Genomic DNA, 25,157 nt, shown 5'->3' with positions numbered 1-25,157 from the left:
GAGGAGAGAAAGAGAGAAGAGTGCAGTGCGCAAATAGCAGACAAGATGAGTGAAAGTCGGAAACGAAGCAGCATGTCAAATTATGGTATTCTGGAGATTATAGGGTTTATTATAATTATATTGAATAATTTAAGTGATATATGTGCACACATACTAATCATAGGTCAAAACAGCTAAAGCTAAATTTGGCTGAATTATAGAAGGCAGAAGTGATAAAACGAAGAGCCATTTGGGAGCCGAAAGAGCCGGCTCTTCTTGGTGAGCTGAGACAAATTATCTGGCTCACTAAAAAGAGCCGGAATTCCCATCGCTAGCTGGAAAGCGGAGACAAGTCATGTGACCCAGACCCCGGAAGTACCCCGGAAGTACCCAGACTTCCTCAACACTTTCACATTTTTCTTTCCACTATGCTTCATTATGCTTCCAGCAGCTGCAGTTTTTCATTTCCCCTGGGAAGTAAACTCTGGAGCGGTGCAGGAAGGAGAATCAGTGAGAGTATTTGGCAGGTGGGTTTTGGTTTCTGATGCATCGATATATCGATTCTGGATCGGGGCCGATACTGATTCAAATAGCTGGATCAGATATCGGTGACACGATCTATTCAATTCAATTCTATATTTATGTACTATATACATTATATACTGGAATTATTCATTGTAAAACAAAATGTAACAAATAAATGCATAGATATAAATTTACTGAATTGTTATTTATCATTAAAATAATAAATCGTACACCAGCAACTTGGTAAAAAAATCTTCAAAATTAACAGGAATTACAAGTGTAAATCTTTTAAATGCAGCGACAAATTGGTCAAAACTTAAACTGGACTTCAAATTCCAATATATAATGTGTATAGTATATAATAGAACTGAATTTAATAGATTGGCCCCCTTGACACCGATATCTGATCCAGCTATTTAAAGGGACTGTTTGTAAGAATCAGAAATTGGTTGTAACAGCAACACCTGTGGCCGTTAAGTCAGCAAAAGTCAGCGTCCTGTTGCTCGCACTCGCCCATGTGCACGCGCTAACTGAATGTGTGCGAGCATCTGTCAAAACAGTGAGGCGACACACGTCAGCTAAAACCACAATATCACTCTATATTTCACCTGCTTGGCAGTAATGTTAGCTGACCAGACGAAGGTCTCTCCATGAATCAATGCTGATCCTAGTGTTGGCTTTTCCTGCTTCAGCCTCCCGACCGCGACCGGAGGGAGACACCGGCACCAGGTCGGAGACGATAACGTTTCTCGCTGCGGAACCCCGTCATTTCACAAGACACGGAAAACCTCTGTTGGTCTGGAGGAGCTGCAGCATTTATTTCTGCACAAATGTGCAGGTGGAGCGAGCTGAGTGAGTAATGAGCGCGCTATGTGAATGAAGGCTGGCAGGCAGGCAGAGGAGCAGAGTACAGCAGACACCAAAGCTATGGTCTCCCCCGCGTCCTCTGACCGCGGCCAACACTGTTTTGCAAGACAGGCTTCACTAGATAGAACTTTGAGGTTTTGGTGCTTCCGTGTAGTTTGTCTTGGAGTCTGAGTCTGAACAACGTAGCCACATGCGAGCACGCTTGGGACACCGAACTGGATTGATTTATACGTATATGAAGTTACAAACAGTCCCTTTAAGTCAGTATCAGCCAGATATCCAATCCGGTATCAGTATCGTTGCATCCCTAGTGTAATCTGTAATAATGCATCATAATGTATAAGATGTTCATATGTAAAATGAATGATAAAATTGTATCATCCAGACTGGATGCTAAACCTTCCTGTTTTATTTTCCAGACTTGTCTGCTATCAGCCTGAAGAGTCCAGGGCCACACTGTCCGCTCAGCATGCTTCAAAAGAGCACCACGTGGCTGTCCACACCTTGTTTGTGGAGCCTTTTAACCCAATAATTGGGGCCCAGTACATAGTTCTGGGTGAGATTGAAAATGCTGAGGGTAAGGAAAGACTTTCTAATCTGTGACTGGGGAATGATGAGTCATTCATGAAGTTTCCTGTTTTTCTTGGGTCCACATATCAATCAAAAAACAGTCTATCTGCAAGTAATGTAGTGAAAGTACATAGTATATAATACAGGATTTTTTGTCTCTATCGCCTGCCTTTATCTACATCTTTTCGTCTTGCAGGGGTTGGTGCGATGGTCCGTGCCCGTGTGCTGAACTGCGTCGATGGTGTAAACGTTGCCCTTCTACAGAAAGCCATCGATGAGCAAAGGAGCTTCTTCAGGGAGAGGGAGCACAAACAGGGTGATGCTGCACGACCTGCATCCTGATCAGGGTCTGCGTTCATCAAGTTTCACAGGGTGCACATTGAGTACCATAAAAGGACTACAGCTCTGCCTCTGAAGCTGTTTGGACAGCTGTTGCTCAAGTGAACTTTAAGACCATTTGGTTAAAAGAGAGTTTATGTGACTATGTTGTCTACCTCTGACCATAACCGTTTATGATTAATGTTTAATCCTGGGGTTTATTATTTGACAATTAAAGCCCCAAACGACTGGGTTGACATCCATGTTTCTTTTTTTATCATATTTTTTATTGACACAACAAAACATACTTCCATGAAGACTACTTCCAGCTGGTGGGCGGTGCTTGGTATTTCCTCAACTGATCTCAACATGGCTGGCGGGTCACAAACTTTCTAATTTTACAGCTAAACAGTACACTACAAGATGTTTCTGAAAACATTTGAGGCGAGAAATAGGCATTACAATAACAGAATATTGATTCATATTTGATCAGAGCTGCCTAGTTTGACCGTCTGATTGGAGCTTGCGAGTGATTGACAGCTGATCAGAAACGGCAAGGCTCCAGCTCGGCTCTGATTGGTTGTTTTCCTCCAGTCTGTGAAATCTTGCAGATGCCATTAGGAGCACCGGAGGACACAGAGGCACCAGATTTTTTTCAGATTACCTGTCTCATGCACTACTGTCAGGATGTTTTATAAAAATAACTTTTTTTAATCATATTTCTACCTACTTCTGCTTTAATGTGTTATATTTGTAACCAGCATGCTTGTGTACACTGGGTGTAGTGGGTGCCCATTATTAGTCATTTGATATCAGTTGAGGAACACACCCTCTTCCTCCTGACTCACTTGTGGTGAGTGAGAGGTGCATAAAATGGGAAGCTGTGGTAAAATTTTTTTAACTGGAGTCTGGTATTACGTTCTTGAAAGTAAACATTGAAAAATTGTCTAAATTGTACCTGCCTGTGTGTTTTATTTAAAAGGACAACATGCACAGCACAGAAAGTGAGGGAGTCCATGCTCTTTAACCATTATAATTTAAATTTATTGATATTTGTTTCTTCATAAAGTATCAAACAAGACTGAGTTTAAAGTGTCAAGGATAGCCCATGCGTAATACAGAATCAAACCAATCTTTGTAAATAGCATTGCACCATGTCCCAGTATCCCTAATAACGCAACAACATCAAAGATAATAAACTGCATTTATATTCTCTCTTTTTAAATTAAATCAAACATCTGCCCACATCAGACATGTTTGGTAAACAAAGGCAACGCAGCAGCAATCATTTGGCTAGACAGAAAGCTTTGCAGTAGAAGACTTTTCCTGAGTCAAAATGCACATTGTAATTAATATATGGATTTCCCATAATCTAACAGTACATTTAATATTTTACCACATCACTCCACAGACCAGATAACTCCAACTATGTAGTAAACATATCTAGAATCTTGCATATTTAGAGTAACCAGACTCTTTGGAGGAGGCGGGCAGCATTGGTAAGCCTGACACGGAGTCTGTCTTACAGCGATCCAGAGCTTGTTTGTAGCTGATCTTCTCCTTCGTGATCGGGTCTACGATATCCTTGGCGTAGGTCGTCTCGGACTGCAGCTCCCTCATCATTGTGCTGTCGATCATTTTGGCCCCGATGGCGTCAAAGACGCTCATTCTGCGGCCGGTGTTGGGATTGACCAGCCCTCCCGTCAGGTGCTGCGCCTCCATGTAGTGGATGGCGGTGTCCTTCGGCATCCAGCCTTTCTGAACAGCTTCTCCCACGGACAAACACTCTCTGGTCATGGGGTCTTCAACGCCGGCGAAGGCCTTTTGTGCATTGAGTAGCCTCTGGAGTTGACTGTCCTCAATGAGACCCCGTAGCGCTGCCTTGTGAACTGGGTATCTCATATTGTTGCTGATGTCAATGATGCCGCCTGTTGATGCCTGAGCCTCCAGAAGTTTTTGGGCGGTAGTGGGGTCGATGAGTTTACGCAGGGTGGCGCTGCGTATTGTAAAGCAGGTGTTAGTGTTTGTATCCACTACTCCAGCAACTGGGTAGATTTCTTTAGAGGTGGTGACTGAGTTGGTCGAATTCACCGTAGTTTTGGTGGACTTGTGGATTGAGTTGAACTGGGGTTGCTTCTTATTGTCACCGGCAACCAGCAAGGCAAACTCTGAGATGGGAATCTTGCCCTTTTTGTACTGTTGGAGATCATACTCTGTCACCCGGCCTGCCTTAAGGGCCTCTTTGATGGAGTACTGCTTTCCACTCTTGCGATCCTGCAGCACAGATGTCTCCCCTTCAGGTCCCAGGGAAGTAATCTCCTCCCAGTCACACTCCAGCTCCTGCAGGTGAATGTACTGTGGGCGATCAATCAGGCCCTGCAGGTAGGCATCATAAGGGGACATGTCTTTGCCTGTATCTGGATCCAGAATGGTGATTTTGGTGGAGACGTTGGTCTCTTTGGTCCTTGTCTCTGCGTGCTCCTCTTTCTGCACGTTCAGCAGAAGCTCCCGGATGACGCTGTCTCGCTGATGGATCTTGTCCTTTTCGTCCAGGATTTCCCTCTCCAGACGCTGAGAGTCAGACCCCATCTTGAGGCTCTTCTGCCTGCTCGTCTGCGTTCTCTCACTCATTAGCCTGCTCTGTTGCTGGAAGGACAGGCTGATGTCGTGTCTCGAGGCATCGAGTGTCCTGAGCTCCCGAGTGAGGTTGTCCTTCTCCCTCTGTAAGGCATCTCGGTTCAGATTGAGGGTACTCTCCTCTCTTGAAGAGCTCGATTTGCTGCCCATCATGTGGGTGATTTTCCCATTGAGGCGTCTGAGTTCATCTTCCAGGTCCTGTCTAGCAAATTTATGCTCAGACACCTGTTCCCTCAGGCGATCCCTCTCGGATTCGACGGCCTGGTCTTTCTCAACGCGGACAATCTCTTTGTACACCGTCTTCTCACCAGACTTCTCCTTCTGCAGGATCTCAAGCTTTAGGGTGATGTTACGGATGTCTCTCTGGATGCGCAGGATGTTGCTGGTTTCCTTGTCCATGTCTGACCGAAGACCGGTTGTCATCCTCTCCAGTTTTGGGTCTCTTTCAACCTTCAGCACCTCCTCGACAACAATACTTTCCTCGACAGGAGGTGGGGCATTTTCCAGCTGTGTGATGCGCAGTCGGATCTCTCTGAGTTCAAACTCGGCTTGAGTCCTCTTTTGGCGCACGTCGCTCTCTCTGAGGATCCTCAGTTTCTCTTCCACCGTTGTTCTCAGCTGTTGCAGCTCTAGGTCTATCTGACGGCGGGTCATTACTTCTTCATCCAGGTTCCTGCTGAGCCTGTCGTGCTCCACCATCTGCCTCGGGTCCTTCTGTAAACGCACAACCTCCTGCACAACCACTTTCTCCTCGGGCTTCTGTCTCTCCAGCAGGATGTATTTGTTTTGCAGGTCAAACACCATCTCTTCAGTGTTGCGCCGCACCTGCGCCTCCTCCCGCACAACTCTCCTCAAGCGGTCAGCTTCTTTCTCCAGCAGAGGATCAGCCTCATACTTGATGACTTCTCTGTTGATGACTTTGGTCTCTATCTTGGACTTTTCCGCTTTCCATTCATCTCTTTCTCTCTTGAGCACTCTCACTTGATCCAGGTGGGAGTTGTAAGTGGTGTGTAAATAGTTCACCTGATCATTTAGCCTCTGGATCTCTCTCTCATTCTCAGGGCTTCTTTCCTCCTTGACCACCTCTTGGAGAACTTCCCTTACCTCCACCTTGGGCTTCTCAGAACGAAGGATATTCACATCAGTTGTGACCTGGATGTTCTCCCTGTCCAAATCAGAGCGCTGCTTGTTGGTGTCTTGTATGTCTTTCCTGAGCCGCACTATCTCCACCTCTGTGCCTGGGTCTATCCGGTAGATCTCATTAACGATCTCCTTCACCTCAACCTTTGGCCTCCAGCCTTGAACTTCTCGGTAGCGACTGTGGAGCACCATCACCTCTTTGGTCAGAGAGTCGTTTTCAATCCTCTCTTCCTCCACACTTGTTCGAACCCTCTTTGATTCATTGATGAGCTCAGGGTCTTGTTCAATCTTTTTCACTTCCTTAGTGATGATTTTAGGCTTAATGTTAGGAATCAGTCTCTCGAGTGCATTAATCTGGCTTCTTGTCTGGAAGATTTCGTCGTTTAGGAGCTTGACCTTGTTGCTCTCATCAGAAATTTCCACCTCAAATGTTCGCACTGCTTTCAACATCTCTGGGTCTTGTTCCACTTTCACCACTTCCTTCTTAACAATCCTCTGTTTGATGGGCGGTGCCTTCTGCTGCAGAATCGTGACTTCTGTCCTCATCTGAATGTGTTCCCCGTCTCTCACTCGAATTTCATCCCTCATCCTTGCTATCTCGTCTCTAATCTTAGCGGCTTCTATGTCCAGCTGAGGATCTTTCTCAAACTCCGTCACCTCTCTGGTCACCAGTTTGGGTGCAGAGCTTTTGAGGGTTTCCTCCACGATGGCGATTTTCTTGTTGAACACCTCGACCTCGGTGTGGGTGGTGGTACGCCTCACGGACTCTTCGTTCAGTATTTTCTGCAGATCGACCAAGTCGCTTTCCAGTTTTGGGTCGCGGTAGTACTGCAGTATTTCTTTCTCCTCGACGCGCTCCACTCCTCTGCGACTCTTCAGTGACATCATCCTGTCTTTGAAGGTTCTCAGGTCTGTCTCGGTATGATTTTTCCTCTCCCTCTCTTCATCCAGCTCTTTTAACAGACTATCTATCTCTAAAGAACTCCTTTGATTGCTTTCAAGCTGCACTTGTTGCTGTGCCACCATTTGGACTTTCTCTTCGTTCTGCAGCAGGAAAAGCAAATTAATTAAATGACAATAAGTTGCGACGTAGTTTTATGGAAAACACATTTTATAGTGAAGAGGATGTTTTTATTCATGTCCTGTTCTCTTACTTGTACAAGGAGATTCGTAGCCAAGCCCATCTGTTTTTGGCGTTGGGTGTTTTCAGCTGTTGCTTCAGCGTAACGGTTCACCAGACCCTTCTCCTGTAATAAACAGGAGACATAGCAGCAAACCATCAGCCACCTTGATCTTTTAATAAATGTAACAAAACATTTACATTGTGTTTAAAAACTTGGAGGAATTTAAATGTTACCTCTTTCTGAACAGCCTCAGCCAGTGTGAGCATACGAGGTTTCTGGGAAATAGTGACTCCAGCGTTCTCGAGTGTGCTGTTGTATTTGTCAGCGTTGGTCTCGTATTCCTGCACACACACACAGTGAAGAATTATTTATTCAGTTAATCGAGTATACTTGTTTTCCCACTTGTGGACTCGTTTGCATTTTTTATTTATTGAAAAACCAAGAATTAGATTGGTAATAAAATGATGTCATCACTGATGGTAACAATAGGGATATTTTCTTTTCATATAATGCCTAGAATCACCGATACACTCTCTTGCTAATATGTCAGAGCATTGTATTATAATCTCTTACATTGAGTACACCCTGCAGGTCTTGAGACAGGTCAGACACTCTGTCCATGTCATCTCCCTTCCTCTTCAGGTCATCCACCACCCTCTGTGGTGAAACATTTAACAGATGTTAATTAAGCATATTTTTTTACAGATTTACAAAGAACAACGCATATGTGTAAATAAATCACAGCCTCACCTCTTGGGAGCTCTGCCTGGCAGCGACCTGAGACAGATTATCGTTGTAGTTGATCTCATTTCGTGGCAGGTTGTCCAGGAAGGACTTCAGGGACCTGGACGTACTCTGGAACTCCTGGTTCTTGGTTGCAGCCTCTTGTAAGAGGTTTTCTCTGAGAGGATTCATCAATATGGCAGAAAATTAAATGACTGACATTTCAAAAGGTTTTGCTTTCTTTCATTCCTTTTCCTAAAAAATATTTTTTATCAGAGGTATAAATATCTTAAACCTTTGCCTGACCACATCATCTCAGTATATACTGCTTTCTTTATGTACCGTATGTATGTAATGACAAATTCTGTGAAATAAGGATCAACATAATCCTTTTATTGACATTATTAATTGCCTTTAGATAGATAGACCAAAGCAAAAAAACATCTCTACTAATGTATAATACTGTATGTTTGAATCACGGCATAATAGTAAAGTTGTATAGTGCATGCAAACTCGTCAAAGTCTGTCCCTGTTGTTTCATTTGAATACTTTTTATAGGGCTGAAGAGGCAAAACTTCTTCTTTCCTATGCCTTTAATCATCGTTTATCTTATGACTCCTTTGGGGATCCCGAGCTCATTTGATACGGTTTGTTCACAGTCTGTTTCTCACCTCTCCTTCAGCTGGTTGGTCACGTTGGAGTAGCGGCTCTGCAGCTGCTTGACGTCAGTCCTCTGGCGCCGGATGTCAGGGCAGTACTCCTGGTAGCCCTGCTGCAGAGAGCTGCACAGCTGCTCCGTGGTCTCCAGATCCTGACTCAGCTTCTTCATGTCGTCCTGAGCCGCCGCCGCAGACTTCCGCTGGTACTGAAAACAGCAAAGGAGATGTGTGATTTTAAAATTCTGAAAAAGAACTGCCTTTTACGGAGTAGAGGTACAATTTTTAAATGCAGATTATTCTTCTCACCTGAATGTCCTCGGCGCGGGCTTGGATTGCACTTGGCACGTCAGGGATTGGACCGTCGTCACTCAGCTTTTTCTCAAACCCAGAGACGAGGCCGTCCACCTTCTTGATCTGATTCTCCAGTTGGAGAGATGCATTCCCTCTGAAAAAAACAGGATGAATGCATCGATGAAGTGTAGGCCTACTGAGATTACTTAGTTCAGTAGCACAGCTCAACAAAGACAGACAGATGTACGCCTATAAAAATATAAAAATATTTTTTGTCACATTTCTTATTTATCATTTATTGCGTTCTTTGAGGAAATGGTAAAAGCTCCTTTCTAGTCTTGCGACCACTCAAATCGCTTTACACTACATGTCAGCATTCACCCATTCATACACACATTCATACACTGGTGGCAGAGGCTGCCATGCAAGGTGCCAACCTGACCATCAGGATCTAAACCAGCTATTCCCACTGGTGGGCCTCAGAGTGCCACCTAGTGGGCCTTGGAGGTACTGACAAATGTTTAGATTAACCTCTTCAAAATCCAACGGCCGCTATTCTGTTTTTCAGAGGTTGTAGCGGGCGGGTTTTAAGCTAGAGGAAGGATACTGGAATGATATGAAACTATAAAACCTAATGAATCCATAGGTCCCAACCATGTCATGCTAGCTTTTCGGGAAGGAGGCTAAATAACACGGCGAGGAAAAACTGGCATAGCCATTTTCAAATGGGTCCCTTGACCTCTGACCGAATGAATGAAAATGGGTCCTATGGGTGCCCACGAGTCTCCCCTTTACAGACATATGTCTCGGATGCAGTGACAGAAAATGGAACGTTTTATTTTACGAAGAGTGATGTTGGAGACAACCCTGCACCAGGAAAAGCTCCAAAGCTTGTGGTGAGGAAATATGCCCCTGAATAGTTTGGATTCATAATGGCAGGGAGTGATGGGTGAGGGTAAGCTGAATATGTATGTGGGTCATTACACCTGCCTGTGGCATAACACATATTTATAGCCCAGTTTGTCATTTATTTGGGTAGGTGGTCCTCGGAATTATTTTAACAATCAGACGTGGGCCTGGAGTTACACAAGGTTGAGAACCCCTGATCTAAACTAAACGCTCATTCACACACCGATTGCACAGCATTGGGAGAAATTTGAGGTTAAGTGTCTTGCTCAAGGACACTTCTACATGTGACCGAAGGAGCCGGGGATCGAGCTGCCGACCTTCCGATCGGTGGGACGACCTCTACCTCTAAGCCACAGCCCCCCCAAAAAAAGTTTTAATTTGCAGTTTTAAAACAGGGATAACCGTTCTGTATATTGATTGGCGTCAAGAAACCCTCCACCATGTCACTGCATAAACGCCACTTCCCAAACAAAACAAAACACCTACTTCTTGGTGTAGAGGTCAGCGAGTTCTGCGATGCTGTCGTGCTTATTGTTGGCAGCGCTCAGTTTGAGTGGCAGTGCAGAGGAGCTGGGATCTTTGGACAGCAGGGGCTGCAGGTCAGCCTGAGCTGCCAGCTTCTGCTGCTCCAGAGCCTTCAGAGCCCTGGCAGCTTCCTGTAAGGGACATACATAGATACTTTAGACACTCATATACTGTAGGGTGTCGTCAAATATCAATCAAATCATCTAGGGTTCCTCCTTGTTAAAACTGTAAACTCAAAAAAAGAAACACGTCATGGTCTAAATGTTTCAGAAGCTTTCTACAGTTTATCTGTGGATCCTTGACGTTGATGACATTTGGTAAATTAGTGGTATTTAACCTAAGTCTAAAGAGCTGATTGATAGAATAAAACAATCTTTAGCTCCAATAAATAAAGATTAAATGAATAACACAGTTGTCTGTGACTTTATTCCCCTCACCTCCTGTTCCCTCAGCCTCTTGGCCAGATCTCCGGCCGGGTCTGAGCGGCTCAGCGGGGCTCGCAGGCGGCTCAGCATGCTCTGCTCAGCGCTGGCCAGGTCACCGTCCAGCTGGTCCAGCTGCTGAGCCAGAGCTGTCACTTTGGGATCCGGTGGGGCAGAAGACACTGGGGCTGAATGAGGAAACAGGGAAGTTTATTGATGGCCTGATCTGACTGTGGTCTTAAGATGAAAATTAAAAACTATTTGTGCAACTAGTCGTAAATAATCATGACGGTTTATAGAACCTATGGTGCCTTATAATTAGGATTTAATTTATAGACAATGACCTGATTGTAGGGACCTGGAGACCTCGGCTTTGTGATTCTTCAGCGATGCCACCAGAGCAGTTCTTCTCTTCTTGATGTCTGCGAGTTCACCACCCAACCTAAGGAACAAGAATAGAAACAGTATTACTGACATATGTTTGTTGTAGCTGCATAATAACACATAATAACGCAGTCAGCATTACTTACAGGTCCACTTTGTCAATGGCCTCTGGATCAGGTGGAGGGATCTGGAAGCAAACTCCCGGGAAGGTTTTGGTTGCCCCATCGGTGGAGATAATGTTCCAGTTGTCATCCGAGTTCGATTTCAGGGTGAATTTCTCGCCTCTTTCCAGAGAAGCCTAGATGATAATAATAAATAAAACACAAAGTTTAGAAAAGAAACATTGGCGAACGCTTGAGTTGAACCATCTCAGCTGTGGATATTTGACAGCTTCTGTCGGTTTAGAAGCTCCAACCTTATCTGTCTCCCAGTCACACAGGGACTCCACCGTGATGGATCTGTTAGGGGCGACGCGTCGTAGCTTCAGAGGAGCGATGGTGGTGCTGCGACTCCTCAGGTCGGCCAGCAGCTGCTCACTGTTCTGCACGGTCTTCTCCTCGGCCTGGTGGGAGACACATCATCCTAGAATTAAGACTGAATCAAAGTTCTTCATCTCTAAAGAATCTCTAATGATAGTTTAATGCACATTTTGTGTCCATAACAATATTGCAAATATCCTACATAATGTATCTATTTCTGTTTTTTAAACTTTGGGATACCTGATAAATGTTTTGTTAGTGTGAACAATGGGAGAAACCCACTGAGTTGGACCTCTTTTAAAGAATTAATCTATTTTATTAACTGAGGTAAGGTTGTGAGATTCAGAGTTAAATAAAAGAAAACAATTTACAAACCTTTATAAAAAGAAAACAAATAACGAAAATACTAAAAGAAAGAATGTGGCATTAATTATTGGTAGATGTGTACTGTCGTATTTTGTGCACATTTATTATGCGGTGTATAGAATTTGTTTTATTCTATTCTATTTCTTAATTGAGTGTCTTTTTAATATCTGCGAAGGGACCACAAATTAAAATTTACAGTTCTTTTTTTCTGTTGATCACGGCTCCAGTCAGATAAACTTATTAAATAAAAATAGAAAATAAAAGCAAACAACATATAAAGAAATACGGTCAAGAAAAAAAAAAGATAGGTAGGTATACAAATGCGTATACAATAATAATAATAATAATATAAATAATCCTAATTCAGATTTTCCAATGTGTACTTTCTGCTCCAAAATTAACTGCAAATAACAATTATTTTCATTGTCAATTAACCTGTTGATTATTTTCTTGATTAATCGATTAATTGTTTGGTCCATAAAATGTCAGAAAAATCCTCAAATGATGACGTCCTTAAATGTCTTTTTTTGTCCACAACTCAAAAATATTCAGTTTACTGTCATAGAGGAGGAAATAAACCAGAAAATATTCACATTTAAGAAGCTGGAATCAGAGAATTTAGACTTTTTTTCTATAAAATAAATACTTATTAATCAAAATCGATTATCAAAATAGTTAGCGATTAATTTATTAGTTGACAACTAATCGATTAATCATTGCCGCTCTACTTCATATAACTATTTACAGTAAGAGAAGTGTGTTTTTCCCCACAAGGAGGTGCACGTTGAATTTATTATGTGCATCGTCGTCGATTCTGTCTCTGTAGTAGTGACTTTAGAAGTTCCTCCGTACCTCCAGCTGCAGCAGCGTCTCTGCGTTGCTCTTCTTGCTGACGGTCTTGGGGTCCAGGCTGCTGTTGAGTTTGGTCAGCGTCTCTGACAGCTGCTCAGTCTCCAGTTGGTACTGGAAAACAGCACAAAAACATGTTTGTTGTATGAAACCTGAATGTGTCACCCTACAGGGATATTCAGTGCATGACAAAGAGACACAAAGTGCACAACTTCTCACACAAAACTTGACTCAAATCCAGATTATAGTAATGTCAAATTGTGGGGTACTGTATCCCATATTTACCTTTTTGTATTCCTCCAAGCTGTCCAGGTGTGTCTCCTGACAAATGCAGAGATTGAGGAATTTCTGCCACTCGCCTCGAACAGCATCTCTCTGAGCCTGGAGATGTAACGTAATGTTATGAGTTAAATGAACCTGGATTTAAGTGGCATTCAAATTAGTTTAGAAGGTTAAAGTTTTTTTTTTTTTTTTTTTTGGGCTGTCAATCAATTAAAATAGTTAATCGCGATTAATCGCACATTTTTTATCCATTTGAAATGTACCTTAAAGGGAGATTTGTCCAGTATTTAATACTCTTATCAACATGGGAGTGGGCAAATATGCTGCTTTATCCAAATGTATGTATATATTTATTATTGGAAATCAATTAACAACACAAAACAATTATTACAATTACAAGACAAGTATTGTCCAGAAGCCCTCACAGGTACTGCATTTAGCATAAAACAAGATGCTCAAATCATAACATGGCAAACTGCAGCCCAACAGGCAACAACAGCTGTCAGTGTGTCAGTGTGCTGACTTGACTATGACTTTTTTTTGGTTTATTGTTTGTCTCTCTTTATTATTTATTTATTAATCCTTGTTTTCTTAATTTTGTTTTAGCCTTTGCAAGTAGTTACCCATTTTTTAAAATATATTATTACTTTTTTTAATATTATTTTTGTCCCCTCTTTTGTCTTTTGTCTTCATGACTCTGCTTTGACTTGCTGATGTTCCTACTGTATATTTTGGGAGGATGCATATGTATTGGTATTGTATCATATGCCATTGCCCAATGTTATGTTGCGTATAAGAAAATTCAAATAAACATCGCAATCTAAAAGGTTAAAGTTTATTTTTAAAGTTAAAGTCTTTGGCCCTGTAAAGCGTCGCCTTCGCTGTTGACAGCAGTGTCTTCTGGGTAATAAGACTTACCTGTATTGTTTCACTGGCAGGGTGCTTCAGTCCAACAAGTCTTTCTCCTTCGTCCTGGAGTTTGTTCACCTCACTCTCGTGGGACAGCAGGCTGTTGTTCTTGAAGTTCTGATCCAGATCAAATCAAAGTGGGTGTTTATTTACATGTTTGGTTATCCAGGTACAGAACAAATAACTCAGTTTGGAAGAAACATCGTCTCATTATTTTAGACTTGTAACAACCCGTCAGTTCTGACCTCATACTGCCTGCGGACATCAGGCGGGTCCACCATGCGGTCACTCCAGTCCTGCTTCTTGATCTTATCTTGCTCCTCTCCCAGGAAGACAAGCTCCTTGTTGCAGCCGTTCATGTAGTCATACAGGCTGTTCAGGTAGTGGCGGCGCCACTTGGAGTTATCCTGAGGAGGAAATTAAATAAAACTCAATAAAACCTGAGAAGTTCTGAAAGTATAAATGTTTATGTCAAAATAAAACAGTACTTTGAGAGCTTCCTTATCGTTATGTATTTCTTGTTGAAAATACAAGATAAAACAAACGGCGTATCAGTTGGAGAGAAGAGGCCAAATAGCTCAAAATCAGTTTTGTTGTTTGCAGATTTTATTTACCAAGATGCTATAACAAAGAATTTAATTCTGATGCATGAACAGAAGACAGTAAAACATCTGAGACTGAGGCATTTCTGAAAGATCTCCCAATAAATGCTCAACTCAAAATCAACTCACCAGTATATTGTTGTACTGCTTCTTCAGGGCTAAATAGTTATCCTAAAAGACAAGATAACAACATGTAAGTTGTGGAGAAACAGTTTTTCAATAAGAGTAAAGAAGACAAGCAGGACATTTTAATCAGCTTGTGGTGAATGCACGTATGTTCACCTTGTTGCCTGCGGAGCTGACGCAGAGCTGCGAGTTGTAGGCCTCGACCTCTTTGTGCAGGATGTTGTGAGCGGCGACCTGCTTCTCCAGGTCGGCCATGGTGGGGCCGTACACCTCCGCGCTCACCAGTTTCTGAGGGCAAAGACACAGGAAGAACACAGTTAATGGGATGTGGAGACAAAATAACCACCAATGGACAAATCTGACAGGCTGACAGAAGCACTCTTTAATCCCAGTCTCTCACTTTGAAGAACCCATCATCAGTATTACTAAGACTGCATACTTCCACTGAGATTTGTCCCATTCTTTCCGTGGCTGATGCTGAAACACTTGTTCATGCATTTGTCTCGTCTAGGCTTGATTACTGCGATACACTTTTCTCCGGTTCACCTAAATTAGCAAACTACAGCTTGTATAAAAATACTGCTGCTGGGATATTAACCAAAACCAGCACATTTGATCATATTACCCCTGTTTTTATTTCATTACATTGGCTCCCTGTACTTCAAGATCCTACTTTTAACTACTTTAAAATATTACACGGTAGAGGTCCAGATCAGAGGTAGTCTACAAGTTGAGGCATCGCCCTGTCGGGGTTTCTTTCACAACAATGACACGCTAGCTGTACATTATCCCGCTTATTACACAGCTACTTACTTAAGAAATCAATAATTTGACCCAAAAACAGTCTGCCAGAGTCCGACATCAGAACTGCGCCCACAGCAACGGTCTGTTATACATAGCAACAGTCTAGTACGGTCTGTAGAACGCTGTGATTGACAAATCAGAATCGAGTATTCAACAAAGCCGTGTAATAATTTTGATATAATGTCTATCTAAGTTAAATAATAACACATTTCTATTCTTCCCCTTATCTCGTAACATCTCTATGCTTTGCCTGAATGCATCCAGTGATTCTTGTGAGACTCACATGAACTGTGTCGCTTCATGTCGTACCCCCCCCTACCCTTTTCTTTGTGGTAGTTTCCGTCATATTCCACCTAATTCTGCCCATGCTGACCTAATGTTATGGCTGACCGGTGTATGTTGTTTGCAGCATTGTTGTTGGTTTTCACTGGATTAGTTGACAATAAGAAATATATGAAATACTGCCAGCGTTAATCCAAGATCAAAGAATAACATGAATCCTGGACCTTCAAAGGGGTTTTTAAGCCGACTGGCTCAAATGTTCTGTGTTATTATACGTACTTGTTTCTGGTTGAGAACAGGTCCCCAGTCGATTCTGGGCATCAGCGACACGTCGTCGACCTGCTCGAAAATGTCTCGGTAGAAGGCGCAGTCCTTCAACCAGCGCTCGTGGAGGAGGAGGACACTGGAGGGCAGAAGAGACGCAAAGAACTTAGTATTTATTGAGAAATTCATTCTGAAATAATCATATGAATAAATGCAGACTAATTAATATTTTAAACTCCACACTCACTCGCTCTCGATCTCTAGAGCCTGCGGGTGTTTGGACTTCTTTGCTTTGTCGACGTCCAGGAAGAGGTCTTTCAGGAGGACCTCGGCCTCGCCCAGCTTGTCCGATATCTCGGCCTGGTGCTGGGTCGGCTGCTCTTTCTTGTCATTCTCGCCATCCTGGTGGAAGTAGACAACAGTTAAGGGGCTGCCAGTGAAAGAGATTTGTGCATTAGTTTGTATTTGTCTTTTTTCCGTGTGTGTGTTCTCACCACCGCCAGCAGCTCCTCGGCACGGAGGATGTCTTTCTCCACCGTGTCGGCATTCTTTTGCATCTGGGCGATCAAGATGGCCAAGTTGCTGGCCCGGGTCCTGCAGGGTGAGGAGTAGGAGGAGGAGGAGGAGGAGGAGGAGGAGGAGGAAAAGGAGTCGAAAAAGGTCAGTGATGAAGCCATAACTACAGACTATCAGATGGTGCGTTATTGAGAATCAAATCAGAATTTTCCTCCATAATCCCTCTCACAGTCCCACTGAATCCTCTGAGAGACTGATACTCACCAGTAGACGTGGCCAGGAAGTCCTTTCAGTTTACCTTTTAGTTTTACATTCTTACTCAGAGGCTCTCAGTGAATAGATAAATATCTCATTGATCATAAATGTTGATGAGAAAACAATGGACTTCTTCTAGTCCATTGTTTTGTGGACCTCCCCTAAAACTACATTGAATCTCTGACCTCTTTTGCCTGGTTGTGACGACTGAGCCTCCTTATTTGTTTTGTTGGATTGGTGTTGTTGATTTTTAATTTCAAATTTTTAATTTACTTTATTTATTTTTATTTTTATTTGCGTAGTGTTTCACTATTTTTTGTGTCACTGCTGCTTTAAGTCTTGTTGTAAGTGTTGTCATTGGTGTGATATTGGTTATTTCCTTTATCTTTCTTAATGTTGACGGTGGGAGGGAAAAACGGAAAGACTACTCATTTGATATGGTATTTATGTCTTGTAATGTTCTTCCAATTAAAAAAACAAACAAACAAACATTTTCTTGATAAACTTGACAAAGTTTTGAAAGTGTAAACTCAGAAATTCCCCCCAAAAAGCCCATTGAACCCAAATTTGTGAGTATCTGGGTTCCTTAATTTGATGTTTCTCTTAATTAAGAAAGGGACATTTATACTTTCTCATACCATTAAAGATGCATTTTCAAGAACAGTAGAAAGTAAAATTGGTATATATTTTTTCTTTTAATATGAACTAAAGAGACATGACGTCAAAAGCTATCTTAAGATCTCTCCGCTATCAAAAATCTGCACGGAGGCAGTTTTCCTTTTATTCTTTTCACTCTTTTGTATTATCTGACTGACGCCGGTCATATCAAGATCAAACACAACCTGATAAATCACGCACTATACGAGACGTAGGGTCAGTGTCGCTGTGTGTGTTGCTCTGTGTCGATGAGAAAAGGTAAAGCGATGCCTCAGACAGACAAAGGGAGGTGGAGATTCTCCTGGGTGGCAATGAACGTTGAACTACACCCATAAAACTAAATAAGAGGTCCATGTGGGATTTGGAGCTGATGATGATTTGAATAAAGATAACACGGTGTGATGTTACAATCTAATATGAACTGTTTTTTTATGTAAAGAGGATTTGTGGTAACTAAATCTTCGGCGTTTGACTAAATGGCGAGTTAGTGATCAATTATAGGGAATGCAAATCAAATCAAATCATCTGCAAACAGGAGAAATCCAACGAGTTTAAACAAGGGAGGACAATAAAGGAGCTTTGATTCTAGTAAACTTTGTGGTCAAACAGGAAACACTGCTCACTCACCAGTGCTGTTTTCTCTGTTTCACTCACAGTGAATCAGGTTTTTAACTTACATCCCATTTAAAGACAAACTCGCAGGTTGAATTTATTACTCTATTTAATACTTTGTGTGTCCAAATGTGCAATCCCTCAATACTAATGGTGATTAAAACTGCCTTACAAAAAAACGAGTCCAGATGTCACTGTAGTGTGTACAAAGAAATATCTTGTTGATATTGTTCCACATTAATCCACCTAGAAGTTGCTCTGTAACATCCAAGAGGTTGTGTCTAGAAGGTAACCCGCAAATTGCAAAATCGGATCTGAGATCTGCAAAAACTTGTAAAAACTCTTGCGAGCCTCGCTGCTCGGTGACCTATCCTAACCTAACCTTAACTATTCGAGATCAATGCCTAGCCTTAACCATCTGGCGAGAGTTTCCCCAACTTGCGGGTTCCCTTCCAGACACTACCAACTCACATTTACTCTCTAAAATCAGTTTCACATCAGTGAAACTAAACTTTAGGAAACTAAAGTGAAGACTCCAATATCTCTCCACTGATGTATCATAAATCATTCAAAATGTGACATGTTAAGCATGTTAAACTCTTGCACTTCTCCCAGAGAGTTTATGCAACAGGGCTCATTTTACAACCTGCAAGACTTCATTCATGCACTTTAACCTAAACCTCTGAAATACTAACGCTGATGTGTAACAGCAAACCAAAGACCTCCCTGGTTAATTGACCCACAAATCAAAGTTACCTCAAAGTCATCTGGGGAGAAGACAAGCGTGTGTCATATAAGGTAGATTTATGGCAGCAGCCTAAATGCAATCTTGGCGCAGCTCTGTGTAATGATGGAGCAGCGACAGAGGAATGCAGCGCTCCTGCTCCTCCTCTCCGGCTCTGACTCACTGAGTCACTGAGCTGCCAGCTGATCTGGTTCTGCAGCCGCTCTGACAATGGTCTTCCTATTCCTGCTCACTCAGCAGGAGAGACAGGTATGTGCTGTACACACACACACATAGTACACACACACATAGTACACATAGTACACATAGTACACATAATTATTTCACAACTTTCTCCATTTCAGCCACAGAAATACTTGTGGTATTGTTTAAACCATCTCTGACACCGCCTCATCAGTGAGTGAGTGAGTAGCTGGAGGTGAGGAGACATTGCTCTCTCTGCTGGCCAAAAAACAATAATGACAAGGACCCAGAAGAGTCAGCAGAGCTTGGATTAATGAAGCAGTATGATAATGTGATCTACTTTTATTCCACCTGTCCTTTCTCGGGGTGCTTTTGATACTTGTGTATCTTGTTTGCTCTCTGAAAATAAATAGAATTCTTATTTTCTAACACATCTTCATGTCAGACACTGAATGCCTCTCGTCTCTATCTTGATAAAGATTGATGGACTACGTAACAACAACGATAAAGTCAAAGTCTGATATGTTGTGTTGTTATTAATATAGTAGGATTGAGTGCTCTATATACCAGAATGTAGTGTTAATAACTGATGGTAAATAAGCCTACATGTATATGCTTGAACATGTATATGTATCTTTTACTATGTAAAATGTTAAATCAATCAATCTGTATGTATGGTTTATTTTATTAATTATGTGTTTGCTGGCTTTTTACAAATATTATTATTAATTTTATATATATTTATTATTAATATAAATATGTTATTAATAGGTAATATATTAATTTTTATCTTTGTTTTATTTATTATTTATTTATTTTGCTTTTGGTTATTTACATTATTTATTTATTTTTAATTTTTTTAATCTTATTACCTAATTTTGAACCATCATTCCCTGTGCAGATATGTTATTATATGTTATTTTGTCTAGGCAGTGGGGGGTGGGAGAAAAGTGAAAATGCTTTGTATTAAATATCTGTGAATAATATTATTTTTCTTAAGTAAAAATAATATAAAAAAAAATATATATATAGTAGGATAGTAGGATGAGATACTAATTTAAAAACAAAAAATTGTCATTACATTCAAGGTCTCTTAAGGCTCGTACTGAGAAAGCATACAAAAAAGTCTAAGTATACTTGGCCTATAGACCTAGTTGTATTTAATCTTTTGATTGAGACTTAAAGAAAAGTATAATTAAGTATTCTTGCCTTATAGGCCTACAGAAATGTATACTCGGCTTGTAGTTGTGCTTACTTTCTGATAGAGTAGCCTATTAAAGTGTGTGTTGTGGAGGACGTGTACTGTCTGCTTCCCTTGAGTATAGGGGTATGCAACCTTACTGTGCTAATGGTGGCACACGGTATCTTAGCCAATGGCTGGCTATATAGCAATAATTGTGCAAGAGAGTTTCTTTAGAAATGTTGAAGTGTCCTCTCATCCGCATGCCGAATGTTCCCCACCCGCATTCCACTCATTCCCGTCCGATTCTGCCTCGTATCGGCTAGTAGTCACCGGCTTCTTCGCATAATCTGTTAACTTTATTGGTGATGAACAAGACTGGTGGAAGGTTGGTCGGGTTGATGATTTCATCTCAGGTGTGGATGTTTTCATAAGGATGGCAGCCGTCTTGTATAGTGCGCTCTATATATATATAGAATTACAAAGTCCTGATTATGGGAGAAAAATATTTCTTAGAAATGTCGCTATGCACGTTGCCTATAGCTGGAATAAAATATCAGATCTGTTGGAGATTTTAATGTGCTGTCATAATTATTTTATTGTTAACCTTAATGTTGATATGGCACACGGATTAACAAGAACATTTTAAAAGGGCACTTCACATCAAAAAGGTTGCCGACCCCTGAAGTAGTTAGTTAAACCCTTAAATAATAACTTGTTTTATGTTTAATTTTTTGTGTTTAGTGAGCTAAATGTCAACTTCTAATGGCAAATAATGTACTAAAATATATTATAATGAGTTAAAAAAAAGGACTTAATGAGTATTTTGTTGCATTTATATGAATGGCCACGGCTACACAGCTGGCAGCTACGGCTGATTTGACTTGAAAGCAGGATAACTGGATAACCCGCATAATTTCGAAGGGCTTGCCTGCATTTTTTTTGCGTTACTTCGCAGTAACACTCCTTGATTTGGTTACAACTTTTAAATCTCCTCCCAGCTCACAGTGTTATGTTATGAAATTGTTGAATTTTGAGGTCTCAAAGAGGTCGAAAGCCGTTCAGAGCTGGCAGGTTCGGCACCTTTCACATCACATTTAATGTAAATATACATGTTAAAAGCTCCATTCTGCACAACGACTGTTCACTAAATGAAATGCTGACAGTTCCCAGCAGCGTATACCATCATCAGTCACAGACTAATTCAACGTGTCACTAATGATGTGAGCTGTTTTGTAAGCGACAAATTGCACCAGCAGAACAAGATGGGCGCCTCCGGGATACTGACATCAGTGCTTATGGACATCACGTCATCCGCCCTCATACAGCTACCAGCACCCACATGCTTACACACCCCCACACACACACACCCATACAGACACACTATCACATCACTATGTTCTGCGCTTTATCTGTGCATGTCGTTTCTTATTATAATTGATGATTTAAAGTTTCTTTACATTTCGCCACACTGTAGGTGGATTTTTAAAGTTAGACACTGCTACCGGTGTGAAACCAAGAAAACTAAGTATTGATTCATCTCTCAGTCGATTAAGCTATTTGTCCATGGATAGAAAATGCATGAACAACAAGTTTGATTAATCATTAAAGTCATTTATCACGTATATATGTGAAATATTTGATGGATTTGCGGCCAAAATGATGAGTCTTTGACGTTTGGTTCTGGATTTGCTGACATTTCATAAACTAAAAGATCAACTTGAATAACTAAATAATGAAAATAATCACTAGTTGCAGCCCTACTTTCACCGTCTTAATTGATTTAATTGGTGATGCAGATCTCTGAAATGAACAGAGCAGCATGTCCTGTGTGTCACGGCGTAAAAGAACGGTTGGGAACCAACGCCCACATGAGAGAAAGAAACCAGCTGAGCAGTACCGACTGCCCAGCCCTCATCACACCTCAGCAGTCGGACAACATGTCCAGGGGCCGGGGCAAGGTGGAACCACCCGGTCCTCTCCTGTCTCCTCCTGTCTGTGAAACCACGTCAGTACTGGGACACCCGTTAGGGACAATAAGAGGAAACTATGAGTCATTCTGGCGTTCTGGCATTCTGGCATGTCTCCAGAGTCTCTCTGTCAGCTCACATACTGGTGGTCAATGTGGATTTGTGTGGTTTTTAAAGCCATTATGTCAATTATATCACCTTAAGTCAAGTAAAGGTGAGAGTCCAAACACAGATACAGCCGGTCCTCATCACTCCCCATTGTGAAATCATCTGATCATCCCTCTTTACCTGCTGTGAGATCAGTAACTGTCTTTTTCACATTTTTACAAATGACAATGAATGATCATTTGGCTCGTTACCGTCTACGTCTCTTTAAGTTTAATGCATGAAAAGGACGGCAACATTTCACATATTACACATCAAATGAAGCTTTTTAAAAACGTTTCTTAATCAAGTTGCAGGCTTCTACTGTACTTCCATCCATCATATTTAGGTACTACTTTGAAATATGTACTGTATTAGTGACACATATTTCTACATTTTAAACAGCAGCCAGGTCACACACACTTCTCAGAGGATAGATTTTTGTCTCAATGAAATATGATCACCAACAACAATGTTTTGCTAGCTGCTAAAAGTCTAAATTTTGGTTCAGATTAGGTGAAATCTGGCCCATGAAGTCATGTTTTGTGGGGTTTGGGTGCCTGTAGAAGCAGATTGATGAGATTTGTTCTCTTTGTGACTTTCACCTCTAGTCATAAACACATTTTCACTAGTTCCACCTCTTGTCTTTAAGCACACTGTTCCACCTCGTGTTTACAAAGTAAACCTAACCTCAGGGCCCCATTTGCAGCCTGGCAAACATCTCATAAAGCTTTCACCATCACTGAGGATTAACCCTGACATAACGCAGCACTTAAAAATCTGCTTGAGCAAACTATCAACCCAGGCCATAGTGTAACAGGAGGGGGAACCACAAAAGAGGACAACGGCACGCACAGGAAACATGACACAATTCTCTGCAGGAGAAGAACAGGAGGAGGGGTGCTATGACCGAGATACGGTGTCACCACACACATACATTCATACGTGCATCACATTTAATAACTCACTTGCTTGTCTTGCCCGAGACCTTTGTGGTACTTTCCTTTTTCTTAAACATCCTGGAGGTCGTTGGGGGGGGTCAGGACACAAAAAAAATCTCTCCCTCTCTGTCTCTCTCTCTGTTACTCCTTCTTCGTCTGTGTCTTCCTCACCCTGTGGCTCCCACTCTGTCTCTCCTCTCCCTTTGGTTCCTCTCAAACACTCTCAAACACACACGCACTTGCGTCAGTGCAGTGTCTGACGCTGGGAGCTCCTCCCAGACAGGTTAACAGGTGTGTGTCACCGCCCAGACATCCACCTTGTGGAGGGAGACCGGACCGACCTGTTCCCTCAGCTCTCTCTCCCTCCCTTCCTCCCACCCCCGGTCCTGCCCTGCCTTTTCATCGGGGCCCTAAAAAACACTCTCAGATCTCTCACATGGAGCAGGGACCCTTTATTTACCGTAGGATGCATAATACATGGGGCTGAGGGGGGACACTGAATTCCTGCAAGGAACACTATTTATTTATACCAGATGGTATTCATAAACTGAACACTGAATACAGTTGAGAGAGATCAAGTTAGAGTGATTCCAAAATCTGGCTAATGAGTGACAAACGTTAGCACTATTGGGGTACTCGCAGTGGTCTAATGCACTGGTTCTCACCCTGGGGGAAGTGAGATAATTTCCTGGGGTCGCCAGATGGTTATGGAGAAAAACAAAATAATCTATTAAAAATAAAATAACATATTTTTGACTTGGAAATGTTTTTTATTTTACATTATATCCCCTATACCAGTGATAACATTTGCCTCAGAATACATTTTACTGAGTGTTTGTGAGTGGGCACATGAGTTTCTGAATTTTGGATTTCCGTCGGGTCAGGGGAAGAGAAAAAGTCACAGAATGCATCAAAAATCCACAGTGCCTGGAGCACATTGGACAACGCCTAGCTGATAACAAACAAAACTGGGGAGTCATGATCACTAACCTGATTATTCTGGGGGGTCGGGACTCGAAAAGGTTGACATCCACTTGTCTCGGAGTAGCTGGGTTGCATGTCATCCCCCATCTCTCTCTCCTTGTTTCCTGTCATCTCTCTGTCACTATCTAATAAAGGAATAAAATGCCTCAATTTGAATCACAGACAATAGGTACATGTCAATCAATTAAAACATTTAATTGCAATTAATCGCATGATTGTCCAGGATTAATCGTGATTAAAATTAATTAAATTAATCCCACATTTATTTATCTGATCAAAATGTACTTTAAAGGGAGATTTGTCAAGTATTTTAATACTCTTCTCAACATGGGAGTGGACAAATGTGCTGCTTTATGCAAATCTATGTATATATTTATTATTAGAAATCAATTAACAACACAAAACAATGACAAATATTGTCTAGAAACCCTCACAGGTACTGCATTTAGCATAAAAAATATGCTCAAATCTTAACATGGCAAACTGCAGCCCAACAGGCAACAACAGCTGTCAGTGTGTCAGTGTGCTGACTTGACTATGACTTGCCCCAAAACTGCATGTGATTATCATAAAGTGGGCATGTCTGTAAAGGGGCGACTCGTGGGTACCCATAGAACCCATTTTCATTCACATATCTTGAGGTCAGAGGTCAAGGGACCCCTTTGAAAATGGCCAGACCAGTTTTTCCTCGTCAAAATGTAGTGCAAGTTTGGAGCGTTATTTAACCTCCATTGAGACAAGCTAGCATGACATGTTGGTACCAATGGATTCCTGAGCCCGCTACAACCTAAAAATCACAAGTTGCATTTATGCGTTAAAGAAATTAGTGGCGTTGAAACAAATTTGCATTAACGCGTTATTATCGCAACCATATTCTAATTCACAATGAAAATAAATTGATTCACAACGGGAATTTAGTTTTTTACTTTTAATC

The 25,157-nt window shown here is 41.7% G+C and overlaps 2 protein-coding genes across 3 annotated transcripts in view; one reads left to right on the top strand and one right to left on the bottom strand.

Annotated features, from left to right (window-relative positions):
• Nucleotides 1–2,522, top strand: part of ten1 (TEN1 subunit of CST complex) — a 29,634-nt gene extending 27,112 nt beyond the window's left edge. Inside the window, exons 2-4 of one of the 2 annotated variants that reach the window (XM_037765693.1) lie at nt 428–506; nt 1,791–1,948; nt 2,138–2,522. In XM_037765693.1, coding sequence (XP_037621621.1) covers nt 428–506; nt 1,791–1,948; nt 2,138–2,283 — 383 coding nt within the window. In that variant the 3' untranslated portion in view covers nt 2,284–2,522. Of the gene's footprint in view, nt 1–322; nt 507–1,790; nt 1,949–2,137 lie in introns of those variants that run through there. The other variant, XM_037765694.1, reaches the window with a different exon arrangement.
• A 756-nt stretch (nt 2,523–3,278) lies between these two features.
• Nucleotides 3,279–23,474, bottom strand: evpla (envoplakin a). The gene is made up of 22 exons (XM_037764103.1): nt 23,267–23,474; nt 16,531–16,630; nt 16,284–16,438; nt 16,052–16,175; nt 14,843–14,974; nt 14,690–14,731; nt 14,204–14,365; nt 13,968–14,075; nt 13,053–13,148; nt 12,771–12,881; nt 11,489–11,635; nt 11,220–11,371; nt 11,034–11,131; nt 10,705–10,877; nt 10,229–10,398; nt 8,849–8,987; nt 8,555–8,748; nt 7,911–8,061; nt 7,734–7,817; nt 7,394–7,501; nt 7,191–7,283; nt 3,279–7,080 (listed from the first exon to the last, which is right to left on the bottom strand). Exons 1-22 carry the CDS (start codon nt 23,314–23,316, stop codon nt 3,703–3,705), a joined length of 5,967 nt encoding a protein of 1,988 aa, XP_037620031.1. The 5' UTR covers nt 23,317–23,474; the 3' UTR covers nt 3,279–3,702.
• Nucleotides 23,475–25,157: the final 1,683 nt, after the last annotated feature.

Source organism: Sebastes umbrosus, chromosome 3, assembly GCF_015220745.1.
Source record: "Sebastes umbrosus isolate fSebUmb1 chromosome 3, fSebUmb1.pri, whole genome shotgun sequence".
NCBI lineage: Eukaryota > Metazoa > Chordata > Actinopteri > Perciformes > Sebastidae > Sebastes > Sebastes umbrosus.
Note: the sequence above shows the minus strand (reverse complement) of the source record. Positions and strands in the feature narration are given on the sequence as shown.